Raw genomic sequence first — 23,947 nt, forward strand, 5'->3', positions numbered from 1 at the left:
CAAAGAATGGATCTTCCTGCTGTAGGATTTCTTGGCTGTCTGTACAGCTCTCTCTCTCCGTTTACTTGGAGGTAACGAGGCTGCTAGTAATATGATCAAAATCATATTTTGTTTAGAATGACTTAAATTCTGCTTCAGTGAATTGTGGTCCATTGTCTGTCACTAGCTGTTCTGGAATGCCGAAGTGAGCAAAAGTGCACCAGTTTCTCAATAAAACTATGATATGGTATGTCTGTCAAGTATGTTATTTCCATTCACCTGGAAAACTAGTCCACGACGACAAGGTCATGATGCATAAATCTACAGCTAGTTCTTCCCAGGTCTGTCTGGTAGGGGTGTTGTGATTAAAGGTTCTTTGTGCTGTATTGGTCTATTAGTTCTGCACGGTTCACATGCAGATACTTTATGTCCTTGCTGATGCCCGGCCACCACGCTGACTGGTTGGCCCATTCACAGCATTTAGTTAATCAGTGATTCCCTTCATGGATGAGGTTTGGGATTTCTCTTCTCATTTCATTTGTAATTACGGTGTAATTGCCTTTAACAATGAGTGCATTTGACTCGCTTAATTATCCACGCACTGCAAAGTAGTCTCTTGTCACTTCGTTAGTGTGGTTTAGGTACTTGGGCCAGCCACCCCAATGTAACTTAGAATTTCCTGAAGTTGTGTGTCTGTTGTAATTCCTTTTTGGAGCTGGAGTTGTCTCTTTTTTGACAGTGGTCTGTATGTGTCCACAGCATCCACATACACCTTTGTCATCTCTGAGCTCACGGGTAGCTGAGTGTGATGCTGGGGTCCATGATGGAATGTCTGCTAGTCCCAGATTGTTCCCAGGAACATATTTAGTAATTGGATTAATCGCATTAACCGTAGCAATAGACTGGCATCTCAGCCGTGCTTGATCCAGGTCTTTTTCATTGCTGAGAGTTACAAGTGGTTTGTGGTCTATTATCAGCGTAAATGAATCTAGTCCACACAGATATCTGTTAAAGTTCTAACATGCCCATACACTTGGCAGGCACTCCTTGCCAATCTGTGCATATCATTGTTCTGTTTCTATGAGTGTGCAAGAGCAAAATGCATCTGGCTTCCACTCTGAGCGCTGTTGTTGCAACAATACATTAATTGGTGCATTCAATTCACGAATGGCTTTTACTTTCTCAGGACTAGGACAGATCTCATCTTTGTTTATTGTCTATCCCCAAAACTCAATTTGGGGTAGGCAGGAACCACATTTTTCCTTGTTTTGCTTCAGTCCAGACTAACCAATTAGGCTTAGGGTGAGTGTTTTCTTGTGTTCTTCCATTGAAGATCCATATATCAGAATATCAGCCATGAAACTACAATTCCATTCGTTAATAGTTCTGCCATCAGTCTTTGGAAAATTAAAGGTGCACTGGTAATCCCAAAGGGTAATCTTTGAATGTAAAATCTCTTAAAGGGTGTGATAAATGTAGTCAGTTTAGCACTTTCTTTGGATAAAGGAATCTGCTGGAATCTCGAGGCATCCAGCTTGCAGAATGCTGTAGCTCCTTTCACTTTGGGAAGGAAGTCATCCAGTGCTGAGAGGAGATATTGTTCTCTCACAGCTGCTTCATTGAGGCTTTTAAGATCCACACATATTTGTATTTTCCCATTTTGCTTTATAAATGGTACCATTGGGGCACACCATGCTGTTGGCTCAGAGATTTTCTTGATTATGCCAATCCACTCCATTCTGTTTAACTCAGTTTCCACTTTATGTAGTAAGGGGATAGGAATCCTGCGAGGTGTATGTACACTATATGGTTCAGCATTGTCTCTTAAAGTGATTTGTATTGGATCTCCTTTCAAAGATCAATATGACCCAATATTCTGTCAATTTCTTCCACATTTCTCACTAGGCCCATCATGGCTGCCACGCTGCAGCTGGGAAGGCTGATGGTCAGTGGTCCTTTAATCACATACACCCTGAATGCAAAGCTGTTGTCCTTGAAAGTTGTTTCTGTGGTGAATTGGCCCAAGTTCAGAATTCCTCCAGAGCTAGTCAGAGCTGTGTCAGGTGACTTCAGCTCTGGGAGGGGTTGAAGGTTACTGTAAGTCCCTTCTGAGATGACTGTGACATCAGCTCCTGAGTCAGTTTTAAAATCAATAGTCTTGCCATGAATATTAAATTTTACTCTCCAAACAGGTTCTGTGTCTTCAAAAGTGACAGATCCAAGAAAGAACGGCGCTTGATTGTCTGTAGTATGAGTCAACTCCCTGACTTCCTTAGTGCAGGATATTTCCTGCATTTATTACACCATGTGCCTCTGGCTGGACATGGATCAGCTCTTGGGGTATGATTTTTTCCACACCTTGTGCATGTAGGCTGGAATTTGTCCCTCTTAACATGGGAATTCTCTCTCCTTGCCGCAGAGATTTTATGATAATGACTTTTAACCTTTACTCTATGTATAGCTATCGCTAGGATTAAATCTCTCTTCAGTTGTAGCTGCTGTGAAAGGTTTTATCTGTTATCCCCATAACCAACCTGTTTCTGATATTTACATATTTTGCATTCCCCAAAAACATAGTTTTCAACTGATGTATGCAGAGCTCTTATAAAACGTTCTACATTTTCCCCTGGTTCTTGAATTCTCTGGTGAAAACTTGCTCTTTCATAAAACACACTTCTCTGAGGTATAAAGTATGCTTCAAACATAGCCAGAACCCTTTAATAGTCATCCTTGTGACTGTCTTCAGTAAAGTCAGAGGATTTAAAGATATGCTCTGCTTGTTTCCCCAGAACATAAATTAAAGAAGACAACCTGTGTATCCCCAGTTTCCTTGTGAAGCTTAGTAGCAAAGCGAAATCTTGCAAAATCTTGTTTCTAGTCCATTCTGAAGGTTTGTCAAAGCTGAAGTTCTCCAGGTTATTGAAGAGGGGCATGTGGATGAGATCCTGAATTTTGTTGCTTTGGTCCTTCTGTTTTTGCTCATAGTTTACTCCTGACACCATGTCATGTCCCTGTGCTAGATATGGACTGGTCACAGAGCTTACTTATACACCCCAGCTCTGTTCAGCATAAGATCCTTTAATGCTCTGCCAGGTATGGTTGAGGTTCATTTAAATAAGGTGTTTTATGCATAATGCCACCTAGTGGCTGAACAGTATAATACAGTTTAGCATTCCATTACAAGAACTGCCCCAGTCCTACCAATGGGGTGTTAACTCTGAAACTACTTACCTGCTGCTAATCACGGCAACAGAGTGACCAGTGAATGTGCTTACCTCACTTCCCAAAACGTCTCCTGCGCCTCCCTGGTTCTAATCCCCACTTCCCTTATAACTGGCTGCACCAACCACCAGCTTCCCCAATGACTTCTTCAGCGCTGCCCTGCATTGTCAGTGCAAAACTCTGCCACATGTAGAAAATGGAATATGTAGGGAAAGTGTAAATAATGTAATAGTGCACAAGCAGAAGGGGGCACCCTGCTGAATGCACTGTTCATTTTCACATCCAAATCTCCAGAGCTTCATTACATGAGGTTGCTGTGCTGAGGCTGCAGAGTTCAGATCTGCCTCACTGGGGAGCATCAAGCCTTGGCCACATGAGGCGGCCCCTGGCTGTGAAGTGCGCTGATGGGAGGCAATGCCAGGCCTAGTCTGTGTTTCATTTGCAAAGAGTGAGGCTGGATGCAGATTATGTCAAACAATTGGATTTATTAAACCCTGTGGCTGAGTTGCTTCCAGCCTAACTCCTCACGTTCCCTGTTCCACTGGCATCCTGTTAGTAACAATCCCTCCAGGGAAAATGGGCCTCTGACTCTGGTTCCACCGACCATGGTACAGTCTGCACTGCAGCATGCTCCAGTCTGTAATGGAGTGTAACGACTGTTGGGTTGGACAAAGTCTGAGGGGGCTTGTAGTGATTTGCCCTGACCCTCTATTTCTTCCCAGCATCCACCAGCTGAGGAGCAAGGTGTCTGAGGAACATGAAGTCATCAAGAAGAAGGAGCTGGAGACTGGGCCCAAGGCCTCTTATGGATATGGTGGCAAATTTGGAACAGAGCGGGACCGAATGGATAAGGTAAAAGCTGCTGTGGCTTGTCTGTGCTCTGCAGAGAGTTCCCCGTCCCAGCAGTGGAGGGGTGGGTCTGTCTGAGTGACTGTTCCCCAGCAGGGAAAGAGCAGGAACAGAGACTTACAGACGTTAGAAGTGGAATAGGTCTGTGCAGTCCCACCATCTCCCTCCCCATGGACCAGAGCAGGATTATTCCTAATGAACTGTTAGACCAGACAAAGCTCTACTAACTTTAAATGTCCCACGTGATGGGGCCCCCAACCTTTCTCCTGATGGGATGATTCCCAGCCAAATCCATCTCCCTGACAGGGAATATTTCCTGATTAATTATCATAATCATCCCCTTTCTTAAATCTGTCCCATTCCTCCTAGTCCCAGAATTGAACACGGTGATGCAGGTGGACTCACAGCACAGCGGCATAGAGAGAGTTCATTCATAGATCCAGAGAGTTTGACAGAAATGACCATTAAATCATCTAGTCTCATCTGTATAGCACAGGGCGTTAAATTTTACTGTTACGTCTGTATTGAGTCCCATAACTTGTGCACCTCTTCAAGAAAGGCATCCAGTTTTGATTTGAAAACATAGAATCATAGAATATCAGGGTTGGAAGGGATCTCAGGAGGTCATCTAGTCCAACCCGCTGCTCAAAGCAGGACCAACCCCCAACTAAATCATCCCAGACAGGGCTTTGTCAAGCCTGACCTTAAAAACCTCTAAGGAAGGAGATTCCACCACCTCCCTAGGTAACCCATTCCAGTGCCTCACCACCCTCTTAGTGAAAAAGTTTTTCCTAATATCCAACCTAAACCTTCCCCACTGCAACTTGAGACCATTACTCCTTGTTCTGTCATCTGGTACCACAGAGAACAGTCTAGCTCCATCCTCTTTGGAACCGCCTTTCAGGTAGTTGAAAGCAGCTATCAAATCCCCTCCCCTCCCCCCCCCCGCCCCCATCTTTAAGGTTCTGACTGTACCGCATTCTATCCAGTGCTTGAATGATTTTTGTAGCTCTTTTTCTGTTCCTCCAATCAGTTTCCTCACCGTTGGGAAATTAGCTGTTTTGAAGCATCAAGTGTATGTACTGCTGGGTGGGACTGTCCTCTGTTTGCCCATATCGAATGTAATCAGGTCATGAGCGCTGTGTGGGAATGGCTCCGGGATGCTGCCGTAGAGCTCAGCCATGTGTCTCTCAGAGGCAGTATACTCTGTTTGTGCCTCTGCCCATGTGTCTGTCCTGACTGCTAGACCAGAATGAAGTTGTGACTGACTCTGTCCGTGTGTCTGTCCTCTGTTGGATAGGAACAGTGGTGGTGCCTGACACTGTTCTTTCTGGTTTCCTAGAGTGCACTCGGCCACGAGTATGTAGCTGATGTTGAGAAGCATTCGTCTCAGACAGATGCAGCTAAAGGCTTTGGGGGGAAATATGGAGTCCAGAGGGACCGAGCCGACAAGGTAGGTGGCCACGGTGGTACAGGTTAGAGCCCTGCAGTGGGACAGGAATCCCACGGGTCCCACAGGACCCACTGCCATAATCGCAGGAGTGGGTAAAATGTACTTTGTTGCAGGCAGGATTGGGTGGGCAAAAACACCAAACTGCGGTAATTTGTGGGAAAACACTAAATCTCTCGTCAGTTGTCATAAATAGAATTTCAGCAATGTAAAGCAAGTTATTCTTTTTTTTTAAATAAAGAAACAATGCAGGAGTGAGTGGGAGTGGGTATTGTGGGGCAGAATGGGAGAGGGATTAAAAGAATAGTCCAGCGCAGGGCTCTGGTACAGGGCACAGTGAGAACACGTAGCCAGGTGCCCTGCTCTTGCCATGCAGTAAATTAAAGGTCTTAGCCTTTATTTTCAAGGCACACAATGGTCTGGGCCCAGGATTGCTGTGTGTTTTGTGCACCTCAGAACCGCCACTGACAACTCACTCCTCTGGCACAATGCAATTGCCTTTTCTTCTGAGGGGTGCAAGGAACCGGGCCGTGCCTGAGCACCCTGCCCCACCTCGCTGGGGAGGCCTGCTCATGTATCGGGTGTCAAACTGACACTTTTCACTAAATCCACACCGTGGTTTCCAAACTGATATTTATGGCTCTCTGCAATTTTTCTCAATTATGCAAACTAGGTAATTCATTTGCATAAACTCACCCATGGAGCTACACAAAACTTGGCAGCTCTGCACCTGGCATGTGTCATGCTGCCCCCGTCTGGCTGGATACCTGACTTGCGCAGCACGTGTAACTGACATCACAAAATGGGGCAGCCCTGGTCTCTAAGCTCAGGCACTGACCTTTGGCGAGGAGGCGGGGGGTGCAGCGGATAAGAGGGGAACACTGTCATCTTGGCATCTCAGCAGAGGCCAAGCAGGGGGAAGGGCTCTGTGATGTGGAGCCCCCACCCCGGGGCAGTGCTGTGTGAGCGGCTTGTATTTCAGTCGTGGGCGTCTCTGTGCACAGGGAGCCCTGGTGCTGCCCTGACCAGCGGGCAGCCCATCATGACCAGCAAGGATGAGCTAGAATCCCCTGGTTCTGTCTCAGTCAGCGCTGCTGCCCCTGCTGTGGCTTAGAACATAAGAACATAAGAACGGCCGTACCGTGTCAGACCAAAGGTCCATCTAGCCCAGTATCCTGTCCACTGACAGTGGCCAATGCCAGGTGCCCCAGAGGGAGTGAACCTAACAGGCAATGATCAAGTGATCTCTCTCCTGCCATCCATCTCCACCCTCTGACAGACAGAGGCTAGGGACACCATTCCTTACCCATCCTGGCTAATAGCCATTAATGGACTTAACCACCATGAATTTATCCAGTTCTCTTTTAAACGCTATTATAGTCCTAGCCTTCACAACCTCCTCAGGTAAAGAGTTCCACAAGTTGACTCTGCGCTGCGTGAAGAAGAACTTCCTTGTATTTGTTTTAAATCTGCTGCCTATTAATTTCATTTGGTGACCCCTAGTTCTTGTATTATGGGAATAAGTAAATAACTTTTCCTTATCCACTTTCTCCACATCACTCATGATTTTATATACCTCTATCATATCCCCCCTTAGTCTCCTCTTTTCCAAGCTGAAGAGTCCTAGCCTCTTTAATCTCTCCTCATATGGGACCTGTTCCAAACCCTTAATCATTTTAGTTGCCCTTTACTGAACCTTTTCTAGTGCCAGTATATCTTTTTTGAGATGAGGAGACCACATCTGTACGCAGTATTCGAGATGAGGGCATACCATTGATTTATATAAGGGCAATAATATATTCTCAGTCTTATTCTCTATCCCCTTTTTAATGATTCCTAACATCCTGTTTGCTTTTTTGACTGCCTTTGCACACTGCGTGGACATTTTCAGAGAACTATCCACGATGACTCCAAGATCTTTTTCCTGACTTGTTGTAGCTAAATTAGCCCCCATCATATTGTATGTATAATTGGGGTTATTTTTTCCAATGTGCATTACTTTACATTTACCCACATTAAATTTCATTTGCCATTTTGTTGCCCAATCACTTAGTTTTGTGAGATCTTTTTGAAGTTCTTCACAGTCTGCTTTGGTCTTAACTATCTTTAGCAGTTTGGTATCATCTGCAAACTTTGCCACCTCACTGTTTACTGCTTTCTCCAGATCATTTATGAATAAGTTGAATAGGATCGGTCCCAGGACTGACCCTTGGGGAACACCACTAGTTACCCCTCTCCATTCTGAGAATTTACCATTAATTACTACCCTTTGTTCCCTGTCTTTTAACCAGTTCTCAATCCATGAAAGGACCTTCCCTTTTATCCCATGACAGCTTAATTTACATAAGAGCCTTTGGTGAGGGTCCTTGTCAAAGGCTTTCTGGAAATCTAAGTACACTGTGACCACTGGATCCCCCTTGTCCACATGTTTGTTGACCCCTTCAAAGAATTCTAATAGATTAGTAAGACACGATTTCCCTTTACAGAAACCATGTTGACTATTGCTCAACAGTTTGTTTTCCTATGTATCGGACAATTTTATTCTTAACTATTGTTTCGACTAATTTGCCTGGTACAGATGTTAGACTTACCGGTCTGTAATTGCCGGGATCACCTATAGCCCACCACCAGGCTTCTACTGGTGTCATGGCTGCTGAGCAGGGCAGTGCATGCGGAGACCTAACGGCCTTACAGAGTGGTGTGGAGGGTGGGGACAAAGGGGTCTTCATGGGGAGTGCCTCAGGGCGAGGGTGCCATCCTGGGGCAACCCTGGACAGACAGGCGGAGACAGCTGTGAGTGACGCAGACAAATGAGAGGTCAGGTCAGAGGCTGGTGGCACAACGAGGGACAAGAATAGATGGGGGGGCACAGAGTGGGCAAGGCTTGATGGAGAGGGTAGGGCAAGAAGCCTAAGTTTGTTGAAGTGGGAAAAGGGGGTCTGGGCTGGCTTGAAGCCTGTGACCCCGAGGTGGACGGCTCTCTGGGCACAAACGCAGCTGCCCAGCTGGGAAAGCAGAGGATGAAGGGGCCAGGCCCTGGTTCTGACTGGGAACCCCGTCCCAAGGAAGCAGCTGATGCTCTTCTGTTTCCTCCTCCAGTCAGCACTTGGGTTCGAGTACAAGGGCGAGGTGGAGAAGCACGCATCCCAGAAAGGCAAGTTCAGTGGTAGTGTTCACCTCCTATGACACTCCCATCACCCCATCTGTTCTTACTCCCCTTGTCACGTCCCAACTCACCCCATCCTCTCTTCTACTCCTTCCCTCCCCTCCACTCTGCCTCTCCCTTCCCCATTCTCCCCCACCACCTCCCCTCCACTCTCTGCCACTGTGCTCCCCTGTCCTCTGCCACCCCCTCACTCCTTCCCCCACCACAACCCCTTCCCTCCTCCGCCCCTCCCCTCTGCCTCTCCCTTCCCCATTCTCCCTCACCACCTCCCCTCCCACCCCATCCTCTGCCACAGTGCTCCCCTGTCCTCTGCCACCCCGTCGCTCTTTCCCCCACCACAACCCCTTCCCTCCTCTGCCCCTCCCCTCTGCCTCTCCCCTCTGCCTCTCCCTTCCGCCTCTCCCTTCCCCATTCTCCCTCACCACCTCCCCTCCCACCCCATCCTCTGCCACAGTGCTCCCCTGTCCTCTGCCACCCCGTCGCTCTTTCCCCCACCACAACCCCTTCCCTCCTCTGCCCCTCCCCTCTGCCTCTCCCCTCTGCCTCTCCCTTCCGCCTCTCCCTTCCCCATTCTCCCTCACCACCTCCCCTCCCACCCCACTCTCTGCCACTGTGCTCCCCTGTCCTCTGCCACCCCCTCACTCCTTCCCGCACCCCACCCCTTATCTCCTCTATCCCTCCCCTCCCCCCACCTTCTGCCACTCTTGGACCCCATCCTCCCTCCTCTTCCGCTTCCTCCTAGCCTCATCCCTCCATCCCCACCACTGCCCTCTCTCTCTTCTTGCATTTCTCCTGCCCCTCCCCGTGTCCACCTACCCTCTCCAGTGGATTGGAGGGACCACTAATCTCTGCTTGTGTGCTATTCCCCAGATTACGCCAAGGGGTTCGGTGGCCGCTATGGGGTGGAAAAGGACAAGCTGGACAAAGCAGCCGTGGGGTTCGACTACAAGAGTCAGACAGAGAAGCACGAGTCACAGAAAGGTCAGGCCTGTGGTGGCCATTGTTTTCGGGTGCCCAGCATGTGTCTGGCCTTTCCCACACTAAGATGAAACATGGGCGGGAAGGGGCCAGGCGTCCTTGAGGGGGCACTGCCCACAGTAGTGTAGCTCTGAGAAGCCCAGCTCATTTCTGGGGAGCCCAACGCTGAGCCAAGCCAGGACCTGCCACTTCCAGCAGGCACCGTGGCAGAATGGGCCCTGTGGAGGGGTTTGGCTGCCTCATGGGCCAGGCTAGGGTGTTCCAGGCCCAGACAGCGCAGCCGGCAGCTAATGGGGGGAGCAGGTAAGCTGGCAGGTGAGGCTGGCCTCACTGGGGAGCGGAGGGATGGGAGGCGGCACTGAGTGAGGTGAAGGGAGCGGGTTGCCTGTCAGCGAGGAAGGGGTGGAGCGGTGGTGGGTAGCAGGCTGTGTCTGTGTCCCACGACTCTAGGAGTCAGGACTAGGGCCCCTGTGTGGGGAGCTCAGGACTGAATGAAGATGGAAACCAAATTCCCTCTTGCCCCAGGGACCCGACAGGGAGGCAGGTCAATGAGGGAACAGCATGTGTGTGCAGCGTGAATGCCTCTCTCATCCCACAAAAGGCCAGGGGGAGTGGGTGTCTCTCTGGAGCAGGGCTAGGCTTAGGGTGACCAGATAGCAAGTGTGAAAAATCGGGATGGGGTTGGGGGTAATAGGCACCTATGTAAGACAAAGCCCCAAGTATCGGGACTGTTCCTATAAAATCAGGACACCTGGTCACCCTAGCTGGGCTGTTGATGAGAGAACAGTGTCTGAAGGGACAGTCCAGCCTTCAATACACCAGCCTGCTCCCTGCACATACCCCAGGTGAGGGGCGTGGTGAGCTGGAGATGGCTTTTATTTTTCCCACTTTAACAAGGCAATGAGGAAAAAATCAGTTAGATTGGCCCCCCTGAGCCCTGCTCCACCCTCCCATCATCCCCTGTGAGCTTCTCCATCCCCACCCCTGCCCTACCTCAACCCCGCACCCACCGCTGACCCAGGGACTGGAGCTGCCTTCATTAGAGTTATGTGAGCCTGAATTAATGGACCGTCTCTGATTGTCTCTCTATGTTGCTGTCCCGTCTCCCCCCTCCACCCCCCGTGCTCTGTCTTCCCCCGTGACTGCAGACTATGCCGTGGGCTTTGGTGGGAAGTTTGGGGTGCAGAAGGACCGTCAGGACAAATGTGCCCTCGGCTGGGATCACCAGGAAGAGTTGAAGCGTCATGAGTCCCAGACAGGTGTGTGCTGCTTCTACTGGTGTCATGTTCCTTTGGGCCAAGCTATGGTGCATTTGGCCCAGCTAACTCTGGGGGCTGACCAGACTGCACTGTGATACAGATGTGGGAATGCTGAGATTTGAAACACAAAAAGCAGGGCATTATGGGGGTCAAGGAATAGGGCATGGGGTGGGGAGCAGCAGCCGAACAAAGGCTGGGGCACGGATCTATGTGTGTTGGAGGGCAGAGCATGGGAAGTGCTCACCTACAGCAATAAGGAGTGGAGGTGGGGGGACCCCAGCTCAGTAAGGGGTGGGCTACTGGGAGGGCACCTGGATTAATGCCACATTGCACACATGCGGAATTCATTTTTGAGGAATCTATTCTGAAGAACAATCCCCAAGCCCCGGGGCTTGGACATCTCCCCGGTGGCCACCTGGCGCCTTCCCCAGGCTGGCTGCTACTGCTGATGTGCCGCTGGCCAGGCAGTAGGTCTGTGGCAGGAAATAACCTTCATGGCGAGCACGCGGCATTGGTCCCCTTAGCAACAAAGATGCCATTGGAGCACCTGCTGCCATTTTGCGACAAACGAATGCAGACCCTGCACAAACACCCTTTAATTTTGTATTTGGCATTTGAAATTCGTGATACATTGAATGGGCATAAAGGGTCCATGGTCCGTTTTGGTTCCTGATTGGAGGAGTGTGTTACACTCAGGATTCCAGAGCAGATACTTGGCTATGAATCTGAAATTGGCTGTACAGAGCTATTCTGAGGTGCTGACTAAAATTCCCGGTGTCAGGCATATTCCTGTGGCATGCAGGGAGCAGACACTGGGTGGGGCACAATCAGGCAGTGTAAGGGTACGGACCCACCCCTGCAGCGCCCCCTACTAGTTACTCTGGGGAATCAGCTTGTCCAGCATCTGGAGCGCCCTCTGCAGGCCGGTGATCTGCCTTGTCCCCACTTCTGGCCCCTGTGTCCCTCCCAGGACCCCTGGTGCCCCTTGCTCTGGGTCACTGCCCCCTGGCAGTACCCCACAGATCTGGGTCTCTCCCCCCCCCCTCAGGGAACCCCCACCCACTAGCCCCACCTTGCCTCAGCACTAGGCCACTGCCAGTCACCAACTAGCCCCCACTCCCTGGGGCAGACTGCAGTATAGGCCACTCATCACTGGCAAGGGGGGTTTGGACCTGCTGCCTTGGCCTAGCCCTGGGCTGCCCACTGCAACCCCCAGTACCCTTGGCCTACTACCAGGCCGCAGCCTGGGGCTATCCAGGCTGGAGCTCCCCAGCCTTTCCCCAGCCCTGCTCTACTACAGGTACTCTGTCTAGCTCCCTGCAGCCAGGCCCTTCTCTCTCTGAAGGCAGAGAGAGACTCCAGCCTGAGCACCTGCCTCTCAACCTTTATAGGGCCTGCTGAGGCTGTTTGGGGCGTGGCCCCAGCTGCAGCCACTTCCCCTAATCAGCTCAGCCTTCACACTACCTACTCCCTGGACTATCTCAGGCCCTTCCAGGCTGGAGCAGGTGTCCATCCCGCTACCGGCAGTGATTCCGGGGACTATCTGTGGAGGCTTTTTCCAGTGTTTTCCCAGTTCCAATCAAAGCATCTCCCAGGCCTCTGGCTAAGATGAAATGACCAGGGTTCTGAAGCCCCTGCCTCAAGGCACCGGATGGGGAGTCAGGAGGATGTTCCCCCTGCTGGAGTATTACCCATTGGGTGCTGGGTGCACGATGTGGGTTTGCCATGTAATGTGGATTTCACGCCTTCCCCAGAAGCATCCAGCATTAGTACCTGACTGAGTGGGCTAGTTCTAAAGTACAAATGGATTTGTTGGCTGCCGACAGTTCTTGTTTGTTCATGGGTTGCTGGAATGGGGCAAAATCCTCCCTGATCTATTTGGGCCCAATCCTTCCTCTGCTACTTGGGGCATCTCCCAGTGAAGTCTATGGGAGCTTCTCCCGAAAGCTGAGGGCAAACTGAACCCTTTGTGTGTTGCAGACTATGCCAAGGGCTTTGGAGGTCGGTACGGTGTGCAGGAGGACAGAGTGGATAAGGTAAGCCTGCTGCACTCAGCACAGTTCACAGTTATGCCCCCAGAATCCCCAAACCTTGCTCCTCTGCAAAGGGGAGTGACACCTGCTGCACCGCTTCTCGCACAGCCTTTCCCCTGTGCAGTTATTTAGCTGTGGTGGCAGAAGGGCAGGGCCTGGTGTGATGAAGCATGGGGGAAGAGAGATGGAATGTGGGTGGTATTTCCATTTTAAGTCCTTTCTGAATCGCTCCCCTCTTGGGCTGAATTCTCTCAGGCCTGGATTCTGCCTGGGGGTGAATTTCACTGTGTGAGAAGCAGATGCCCTTCCCGTGACAATAAGATTTTTCTCAACCACTCTGCAGCGAATGGGGCTACAGTAGGAATCTGGCAGGGAGGGACCAATCCTCTTGTAAGTTCTTCATTCTGAAGGACCTCACTCACTGTGGTCCCAAAGCTGCTTTGCACACAGATTTGGTGTCATTTCCCTTCTGTCTTTCACACACACTTTATTGTTAATTATTTACATCAGAAATAAAGAATCGCAAGCCTAGGGTTACAAAGTGTAATTTCTATTAACAAGAAGGATTCCTGCACCATTTTCCATCTTCTTCATCAGTGTTTGTGTGGCTCTCATACTGGTCATCTTGGCACAGTGCGCCCCACATTTGGGCCGTGGCAGGGTCTGAATTATGAGAATGGGCTTAGTGCAGTGGTTCCCAAAATGTTACAGGGGGTTCTTGGGGAAAAAATTCCCTAATGGCAGACAGAGCTGTCCCTAGGGACCCCGGGCAGCATGGGGCCAGCAGCATGGAGCCCCTGAACCTCCAAGAGCTAAGCAGATCAAAGCAAGCATATCTATCACACTGAGGAGATTTAAACGTCAAGATTCCTTATAAGAAATGGAAAGGACGTGGATATTTTTTGCTGTTTTTAAAATTAAATAGGCAGCTAGTATTGTTTAAAAAAATATTATGAAGAACAAGTTTAAGCTTTGTTGTAACGTGCTTTGTTTGCCTGGACTGCTCAAGACCTGAATGCTTGTGTAGGAGGAACTCTTTGAGTTGGCTTCTTAAATACCTTCCTGCTGTTTCATCTGATACTCCTTGATGAAACATAGGAGCCTTGTCTTATAACAGGCTTATTCAAAGTGATACAAGCTATGAAAGTGACATCTGGAAGAGTTTTGCCGTTTTCATAATGTAATAAAAATACTGTAATTATAAATAATAATAAATAATAAATAGTGTGTAATAAGCATGTCATAAAAACAATTTTTATATTTCCAAGTCACTGCTTTTATAATTTATACTCAGGTAAAGGAGAAAATCCCTGGAAATACTCATTTTTAGGAGGGGGTTTGCGAGACTTGACATTTTAGTGAAAGGGGTTCACAAGTTGTTAAAGTTTGGGAACCACTGGCTCAGTGTGTTCCACTGCCCATTGGTTTGGGTCTGGCTGAGTTACCAGCCTTTTGGGCTCCTGCGCTGTGCAGTCACAGTCGGTTGGGTGGTTGGGTATTTTCTTACTGAGTTCAGAAGGTGCAATGGGAAGGGGGCTGCATGGTCAATAACAGTGGTGAGCATGCGCGAAGGCCATGGCTCTGCAGGAAATTTCCTTTGTAGCTACCTGCCTCATCTCCAGTACTGCACCTGTGGACAGATGTGCTGCGGGCGCAAAGGAAATGGAATGTTAGGGTCCTACAGGTGCCGTGTATGCAGGGGAAAGTGTTGAGCTTCTGGTTTGATTTTACCCACAAGGATAAGCGATCTAGATTCCATTCTGTACAGGTTCTCATATTGCACTCAAACTGCAGTATTTGAGCACCTTCCTATCATTCATTGACGGTTGTGACTAAGAGCTGTCACGTATTGTTTGTTCTTTCTTTCTCCTTCTCCCCAGGGGGAGAATTTTGTGTGCAGTGGAGTGTTTTGTTTTGGCATGGTTTTCATTGTTTTGGGGGTATTTTATGTGCATTTTGCTCTGTGCATGTTAGAGAAGGCAGGTTTCAGAAGTGTGCCTGGCACTTGGAGCAGAGCAATGGTGGTGAGATTTGGGGTGGTCCTTAGTTCCTTTGTTTGACAGTCTGGGATTGGCCGGTGAGAAAGCACTGACTCCTACAGAAATGGCCTTACACTTGGTGTAGCCAGCTCTGTTGTGCAGAGTAGGGGACTTGTTGACCATGGTCTACATCCTGGAGCTTAGGCTCTTTTAGATATGGTGGATCTAGGCCTCTGAGCACCCTGAAGATAAGGATTGAGATCTTGAACTTGATGTGATATTCTATAGCCAGCCAGTGTCAGGAGCAGAGAGCAGGTTGGATGCTCTCATGGTAGCCTATGTTGCTGAGTAGAAACATGGCAGCATTCTGTGCCAGCTGGAGTTTCCTAAGTGCTGATGGCTTCATACCCAGGTGCACTGCACTACTGTAGCCCAGAAAGGAGTTGACAAAGGTGTGCATAATCCAGACTACCAGGATGGGATGAAGTCTCCTAGCCAACTAGAAACGGTTTGTTTTGTGAGAGCTCAGTGTCAGTGAGGAATCAAAGAGCCCCCTAAGCTATGCATGTCAACATTAAAATTGGACTGGACCGAGAATTGATCCTTGTGGGACTCCACAGTTGAGGAGTCTAGTGGCAGAGGTGCAGTTTCCCATCACCACTCATTGGATGAGTCCCTCCGGGAACCGACCATTTTAGCACATTCCCCTGGAACTGAGTCATCTCTCTTAGGTGAGACTGCAGTATCAGACTGGAAATAAGGTGTACACTTTTAACAGTGAGGGCAATAAACCAGTGGAACAACTTACAAAGATCATGGTGGATTCTCCATCACTGACAACTTTTAAACCAAGGTTGGATGTTTGTCTAAAACCCATGCTCTAGGACAGGGGTCGGCAACCTTTCAGAAGTGGTGTGCTGAGTCTTCATTTATTCACTCTAATTTAAGGTTTCGCGTGCCAGTAATACATTTTAATGTTTTTAGAAGGTCTCTTTCTATAAGTCTACAATATATAACTAAACTATTGTTGTATATAAAGTAAATAAGTTTTTTTAAAATGTTTAAGAAGCTTCATTTAAAATTCATTTAAAATGCAGAGCCCCCCGGACCGGTGGCCAGGACCCGGGCAGCGTGAGTGCCACTGAAAATCAGCTCGTGTGCCACCTTCGGCACATGTGCCATTGGTTGCCTACCCCTGCTCTAGGAATTATTTCAGGGCAGGTCTCTGGCCTGTGTTATACAGGAGGTCAGATTAGATGATCACAATGGTCCCTTCTGGCTTTGGAATCTAGGAAATATGAATCCATGACTCTTGTGGTGGACAGTACTAAATGCTGCAGCGAGGTCCAAGAGGATGAGAATAGATGACTGACTGCCCTCTATCCATTGATATCAGGAGAGTGCCATTCATGCCACTAAAATGGTTTCAGTCCCATGTCTGGGCCTTAATCCAAATGATGCCAGGTCTAGGATATTAACATCAATTAGATTATCTTGAATTAGGCATTCGCCTACCCTCTTTATGAGCTTGCTCAGGAGTGGGAGCTTTGATGCTGGGCGGTAGTTGGTTAGAACCAATGTGTCCAGGGTTGGCTTTTTCAGTGTCACTTGCCCTGTTGTGAATTTGAAGGGAGAAGAGTTCATGACTCTCTTTCACAGGCCAGGAATAGGATTCTCTGGTCATGCCTCCTCTTGAGCGTCCAGGACATCTTGCAGAGTGAAGGTCCTGACCTCAGAGAATGCAGGCAATCACTGGTGTGGGGGCTTGTTTAAAAAGTCTTCCCAAATCTGTGGGAATGTACAGATTACTTTGTGTCAATGGCCTGTCTTCCTCATTAACCACCACTCCACTACTGCTTGTCTCATCTGCAAACTTTACCAGCAAAGGCTTTTTAAGAAGTGAGAAGTGAAAAGAATTAGCAACAGAAATTAACAATATTAATAGTCAGTGGAAGAACTAAGACACTCCTTCTGGCTCCCAAGCCCCCGAGGTGCTATAGAGTGGGGAAACTGAAGCACAGAGAGATGTGACTCCCCCAGTGTGACACAACAGGCCAGTGGCAGAACTGGGAATAGAATCCAGATGGGTGTCTGGCTGGGCCATTGCCCTGGGGACTATGGTTCTGCTGCATCTCTTCCCTGGCATGCTGGATGTGCCATTCTCTTCCCTTTTCAGAGCGCCGCTGGCTTTAATGAAATGGAAGCTCCAACTTCCTCCTATGAGAAGACCAAACCTGTGGAGGCAGGTAAGACACTCGGAAACAACCAGAGTGCCTAGCCCTGGCCCTGCACCTGGGAAGAGACTGTATTCCACGGCTGTTCCTACAAGCCTCCGCAGTCAGAAACTCCGCACCGGGCATGTGGCTGGGGGGTTGTGCGGGTTTGGCCTGCAGGCTGGAGGGGGAAGATGATGGAGTCAGTGGGTTTGGCCTGGGGGGGATGGAGGCAGCCCATTAAGAGGGAGGAGGATCCCGGGGGGGTGCCCTGGAGACAGGGGAGGCCAGTTGGGTGGCGTGTCCCAGCAGGCTGACCCAGGGTGCCTGTTCCTGAGAAGCCATTTCTCTGTGCAGCCTCCAGTGGAGCCAGAAGCCTGAAGTCGCGATTCGAGAGCATGGCCAAGTCGGCTGACGAAGAGAATAGGAAGCGGGTGGAGGAGGAACGAGTGAGGCGCCAGGCCCGGGAGCAGCGGGAGCGCCAGGCAGCCCAGCAGCCGCAGCAGCAGCAGCAGCAGGTGAGTGGCCCAATGCCCAGCCACGGCCAGGGCTGCCCTGTCCCCGCTGGTGGGGCCAGGCTCTGGGGTGGCTGTGCGCTGAAGGGAGCACAGCAGCATTGTCCCCCTCTCTCAGGGTGGGCAGGGATTTGCCCAAACCCCCTCAACAAGTTAGTGTTGGAGCCAGGCATCCTGATTTGCAGGCCTGTGCCTGATCTGCCTGCCTCAGGGCAGACCCACACCAGGGTGACCACCCATCCCGAATTCTCTCTGGGACAGCATTTGTCCTGGATTCCCTGCAGCGCTGCTCCACGACTGCCCAAGGCTTGGGGACGGCCCCAGACTCTTCCCAGTGAGGGGGCTGAGGTGGTCCTTAGTCCCCCCTTGCCATGAGGGCCCGTCCCTCGCTGCTGCTCCTCTTCCCACAAGGCTCCGGCCCTGACCAGGCCGCCAGACTGTGATAAGAGCTGCCCAGGGATCCCGGGGATCCTCAGACTCTCCACCTGCCCAGGGGTGGCGTGCCCCGTGGGTGGGGACACGGGCTGGGTGCTGCTCTCGGGCCCCCCACCCAGGGCAAGTGGAGGATCTGGGGCTCCCCACAGCGGCCTGAGCTCCCTGGGTGGCTCTTACCATGGCCCCAGTCTGACTTCTGGCCTGGCTATGGAGTGGGGCCTCAGGGGGGAAGAGGAGGAGCAGGGGGAGGGGCCACAGAGGGGGCGGAGATCCTGCATGTGTCCCGTTCTTGAATTTTGAAAAGCTGGTTACAAAAGCAATTGGGAAAGGAGACATCAGCCCTCCAGCACTTGGAGCCCTTTGGGAGAATCTTTCTCTTCTTTCTGAGCCCTGGTCTACACTACAAACGTATGTTGGTATAACTGCGTCACTCGGGTGTGGCAAATCGACATAGTTATACCGACCTTTAGAGTTTGTCCACACCTATAGCACTGCAGCAGCACCTCTGTAGTGTTTAGTGTCGCAGGTACCTGTGCTGATGGGAGAGCTTCTCCTGTTGGCGTAGGTGCTCCACCTCCCCGAGAGGCAGTAGCGATGTCGATGGGAGAAGCTCTCCCATAAACATAGCGCTGTCTACATGAACCGGACTCATCCCAGCACCAGACAGGGCCCTCACTGCTCCCTGATGCATGGACCAGACTCACTCCAGCACCAGACATGGCCCTTCCTGCTCCCCATGACCCCGATGCATGGACCCGATTCATCCCAGCACCAGAAAGGGACTGGATTCTTCTTGACCCCGATGCACAGACCAGAGTTTTGAGTCCACCTTATATGCCCCCAAGACTGACAAACTGGGGGGATGTAGCTAGTAGGGTCCTTCAGGGGTCTGTGCTTATTCAATATTTTAATATATTTGAATATTCAAAATATTTCAATATTTTCATTAATGATTTTGGTAATGGAGTGGAGAGTATAGATGCTTATAACATCGCGGATGACACCAACCTGGAAGGGGTTGCTAGGACTTTGGAGGACAGGGTTAGAATTCAAAATGACCATGTCAAATTGGAATATTGGTCTGAAATCAAGATGAAGTTCAGCAAAGACAAGTGCAAAGTACCACACCTAGAAAGGAAAAATTAAATGCAAAACTATAAAATGGGGAATAACTGGGTAGGTGGCAGTACTGCTGAAAAGGATCGGGGGGTTCTAGTGGATCACAAATTGAATATGAGTCAATAATGTGATGCAGTTGCATAAAAGGCTAATGTCATTGTGGGTTCCACACACTTTAGGATAAATGTGGACAAATTGCAAAGAATCCAGTGAAGAGCAACAAAAATGATAAAAGTTTTTTGAAAACTTGACCTATGAGGAAAGGTTTTAAAAACGGGGCACGTTTAATCTTGAGAAAAGAAGAGTGGGGGAGGGACCTGATAAGTCTTCCAATATGTTAAAGGTTCTTATAAAGAGCACTGTGATCAATTGTTCTCCACGGCCACAGAAGGCAGGACAAGAAATAATGGGTTTATTTGCAGCAAAGGAGATTTAGATGATAGGTAAAACTTACAGGTAGTTAAGTTCTGGTACAGACTTCCATGAGAGGTTGTGGAATCCCTGTAGTTAAAAACAGGTTGGACAAATACTTGTCAGGGATAGTCTAGGGTTACTTGGTCCTGACTCAGTGCAGGACCCTTGAGGGCCCTTCCAGTTCTACATTTCTGAAGGACATAAATCCACACCATGTAGAGGTCAAAGCATAGGGGTTTATTACACACAGCGCTGGCGGAGTGTCACCTGGCTTATTAGGCTCAGAGACACTGTCAATCAATTGATTACACATACCCAGCCAATCCTGGGCTTAACTCACGGCCAATCGCTTGCTGGTGGGTTATCCAAGTCCTCTGTAACACACCCCTTAGTTGTTTAAACAGTACATGACCCTCTTGCACAAGTCCCCACTGCTTTGACCACATATGTCTAAGGTCCTTCACACAAATTAAAAAGGAAACAAGATGTGTCTGAAAGGGGATGAGAGACTTCTATCCCTGGCCTAATGAGGTGGTAAAGTAAACATACTCACCTCTTTTGGATTTCAGTCTCAGATCCTCAGCCAGTTCACAAACTTGCATCCCGGACGAGCCCCCAAACTGAAGGACATAAATCCACACCATGTAGAGGTCAAAGCATAGGGGTTTATTACACACAGCGCTGGCGGAGTGTCACCTGGCTTATTAGGCTCAGAGACACTGTCAATCAATTGATTACAATGAAATATATAGATTTTCCATGGGCGGGGGAAGGTGACGGGGTAGGCAGTTCCACCCCGAGATAGGTTTTGCAGCAAGACAAGATAGCACAATAGCCAATGGTTAAAAGGTTACACAATGTCTCTACCCATGGTCTCAAGTTAGCAAGTTAACATTTGATTAATACTTTGATAAAATGTTATTAGTATAAAATATGTATATTGAATTCTGATTTGGGGTCCATAGGAATGGAGTAACTCCTTTGATTGTCCGACAGGTACATGTCTAGGGGATAAAGCAAAGAAACAGTGAAAGCATATGAAAATAGAGATTGTCTCCTTTATGTCTTAAGGCAGGGCATTGGTCCCTTGGAAGGGAGGCGGAAGGATGTCATATCATTATAGTGACATGTGCCAATATTTCATAAACTCAAGGTTGGATCTGTGGGAAGACTGTTTTCCCTTCAGGAGAAACACAATAGGAACAGGGATCCTTTGTTCAATTTGAAACATTGGATGAAACATAATTATTCAGTTATTGCTTCAACATCTGGCATTTCTACTGACCAAGCAGATCTTAGCAAAGGCAATGTCATCTTGTTTACCCCAGCTTTCTCGTAGCTGATCACTATTAGCTAGGCCTCTGGTCTCCAGACCAAACTCTGGACTTTGGGTCTGGAAAAGAGCTGGCATAATTCATATACCAGGTTGTTTATATAACATGCACATGGATTTTAACCCTTCAATTTCTATGATAAGAACCTCCACTATGTGACCAGATACCCCTCCACAGAGCACTGGGGACTGGTCTCAGCCTTTCCCCACACTGTGGCCCTTTCTGGCACATGGATGGGGGTGGTGGCTTCCTGAATGAGAAACATTCCTGCTCAGAGGTGCTGGAACCATTTGTACAGTGGGGGGGCTGAGAGCCATTTAACTAAGCTGTAAATCCTGTATATACTGGAAACCACTTCAAGCCAGGGGGTGCAGCAGCACCCCTAGTTCCTGCACCTATGTTCCTGCTGAGTGGACCCTTCCTGAGGCTGATTCCTGCAGGTCCCACATGAGCAATGGGTCCATCGCCGTTAGGTCCCTTAGTCTCCTGAGTGGGGTTTATGGGAAATGGGACAGGCTCCAGTGAGAGGAGAATGAGGCTTGTGTGTAAACTGTCCCATCGGGAGTAGGAAAGGGAGTCACTCTGGATCCTGTGCAAAAAGACTGAATGGTGCTGATGATCTCTCTCCTTAAAGGAAACCCAGGAGAGTGAGGAGATGAACCGTAAGGAGCCGGGTCCCACGCCAGCTCTGGTACCCAGGAGGGTTTGCAAAGAACCAGCAATGCTGCCTAGTCCACAGAGACAGCAGGTATGGGGGCAGCACTGGGTGAAGGCCACAGCTGCCGGGGAAGGACAGCGTGTAAGTCAGAATTGGTGTGTGTGGGCGGGAGGGCTGTTACTATGAAGGGAGGGCAGTGTGGGGAGGGGGTCATGGCTACTGGGCACTTTACGCTTCCCCTTTTGCAGACCAAATCTGGAACTGCACTCAGGGGAGGGGTCAGCAGCAGCTGAGTGGGCAAATACCCGAAGCACAGCTGAGGGGCAGAAGAGATTTCACAGGGCAGCACGAGAGGCCTGGAACACTGGGAGAATGGTTCCAGTTTTAAGTGGCTCTGGATACTACCAGATGTTGATAATGCTGGGCTGTGCCCATGTCTCTGTAACGGGGCAGGGAGCCGCTGCAGCAATGTTATATAAAATGCACACTAAGTCTTTTTGCACCTCAGCTTAACGCTCTGCTAAAGCACAGGTCAGAGCCAGCTTCTCAGGACTTTTCAGGAAGCATGCACAGAGTCAGTTCAACCTCAGGACTAGTGTGTGTAAAATCCTGTCAAGTAGGTGTTAATAGCTTCCAGCAGCTTCAAAGGGAGCGAGCCACACCACACCACTCTTTATGGCCACGGAACACATTGTGACTAGTATTTGGAATGCTGTGAATAACGTTTAACCAAAAGCTGTTAGGCCATACGTATACTGGTGTGCCTCATACAGACCTCTCCCTTTGTTGCTGTTATATACACTTAAATATAAGGTTCCAACATAATGTCTACGCTTCTATACTTCAACACATACACACACACACTCGCCACCAAGCTTCTCTCAGAGGTGATTTCTCAGTCTTTATGCTATAGCTGTAATATGTAGTGTGTCACTTGCACTCTTCAGAGCTTGACACACACACACACACACACACTTGCTGAGACAGATCTATATTGCTGATTTGGTCTGATCTCTGCCCATATTGAATGTAATCAGCTCATGTTTCCTGTTACCATTTCAATGTGCTATGGTATTGCTTGTATAGCAGCTGGACAAGAGACACAATCCTGACAGCACTTGCCCCAAATTGCCTTGCTGTAGCCGGGGATGTGTGTTGTTTTTTTATCAGCATTTGGTTTAAACTGGCTCAGCCATTTTTAAACCACAGGGTTTCAGCTGGTTTGCAGTTTCCAGCAGCTCCCTTCCCTTGGGACTAGCTTACAAATGGCAGTTTTGCCAGTGGTAAGATTGGCACCTGCCAGGTAAAGCTCATGTCCTGTGGCTCTGCACAGTTCTTGGGCAGCTGCTTAAATCTCTTATTGGGATGTTTCCTTAAAAGCCCTTCTGGTGATGGGCACCATCTGCAGGCAGCATGTAGCACCCCCCTCAGGGATCAGACCCCTTAATACTGGCGATGCGCAGACACACGCAGGTCGAGTCCCTGCCCCACAGTTTATACTTGACATGGGTTAGTTTCCCATTCTTCCCTCTCTGCACAGCAAGAGGCAGACATACAGGATGAGGAACAGGCCCCTGCACTGCCACCACGGCCCTCAGACCTGGACGAAGATTCCAGCAAGCTGCATGAGGAGTCGCATGAGGAAGAGGCCATCTATGCCGACAGCGTGGATCTGCAAGGGGACTATGAGGAGCTGCCGGAGCTCTCGAGGGAGTCAGAGGCCATCTACGAAGAGGGTGTTGATACGAGTGAGGACTATGAGGAGATCCCCCCAGAGAGTGCATCCAGCAGCAGCCAGAACATTCCCTGCCCTGGTGAGTGACAGGGAACGAGTCCTGGGGCATGTCTCTAGGGACACAGGTGTCTGTCTGGACTTCAGAGTCAGGCCAGGCAGGCACTGTGGTGCCATAAAAACGCCAGAGAGAAACTCAGCATCATGTTGCTCTGCAGCGATTGGCCTCCCCAGACACCGTGGGGAGCCTTGCTGGGGGCAGCCTGCTTTGCTCTTCCAGTTGGGAGAACTGGTGACGGGGTGGGGGGTAAGCAAAGCACTGCCTGGCTCTAAGTTCTGAGACTAGCTCAGTTAGTCCTAGGCCAGCAATAGACTCACCTGTTCAAGAGGGGCCAAGGTGGGCTCGCCCGAGGACGGGACAATGCAGTGTGCTCTGGTGCAATTCAGCGCTTGGTGCTGTGTTTTGCAGGGAGTGATTTCCAGCCATGCCCCAAAGTCTGTGCAGATTTAGTTCATTTCCAGCTGCAGTTCAAAGAACTGATGTTGACCTACAAATGCCTAAGTGATTTAGAGCCTGCACCTTCCTGGTGTGAGGCCTTCAGAGTTGATACC

At 49.5% G+C, this 23,947-nt stretch overlaps 1 protein-coding gene across 1 annotated transcript in view; it reads left to right on the top strand.

The window, feature by feature from the left end:
• Window positions 1-23,947, top strand: part of HCLS1 (hematopoietic cell-specific Lyn substrate 1) — a 56,508-nt gene that overhangs the window by 28,931 nt on the left and 3,630 nt on the right. Inside the window, exons 4-13 of the mRNA XM_054028281.1 lie at window positions 3,924-4,053; window positions 5,393-5,503; window positions 8,600-8,654; window positions 9,537-9,647; window positions 10,793-10,903; window positions 12,884-12,939; window positions 17,092-17,161; window positions 17,486-17,646; window positions 21,580-21,693; window positions 23,144-23,417. Of these exons, the coding sequence (XP_053884256.1) occupies window positions 3,924-4,053; window positions 5,393-5,503; window positions 8,600-8,654; window positions 9,537-9,647; window positions 10,793-10,903; window positions 12,884-12,939; window positions 17,092-17,161; window positions 17,486-17,646; window positions 21,580-21,693; window positions 23,144-23,417 (1,193 nt within the window). The remainder of the gene's footprint in view (window positions 1-3,923; window positions 4,054-5,392; window positions 5,504-8,599; window positions 8,655-9,536; window positions 9,648-10,792; window positions 10,904-12,883; window positions 12,940-17,091; window positions 17,162-17,485; window positions 17,647-21,579; window positions 21,694-23,143; window positions 23,418-23,947) is intronic.

This window comes from Malaclemys terrapin, chromosome 1, assembly GCF_027887155.1.
Source record: "Malaclemys terrapin pileata isolate rMalTer1 chromosome 1, rMalTer1.hap1, whole genome shotgun sequence".
Taxonomy (NCBI): Eukaryota; Metazoa; Chordata; order Testudines; family Emydidae; genus Malaclemys; species Malaclemys terrapin.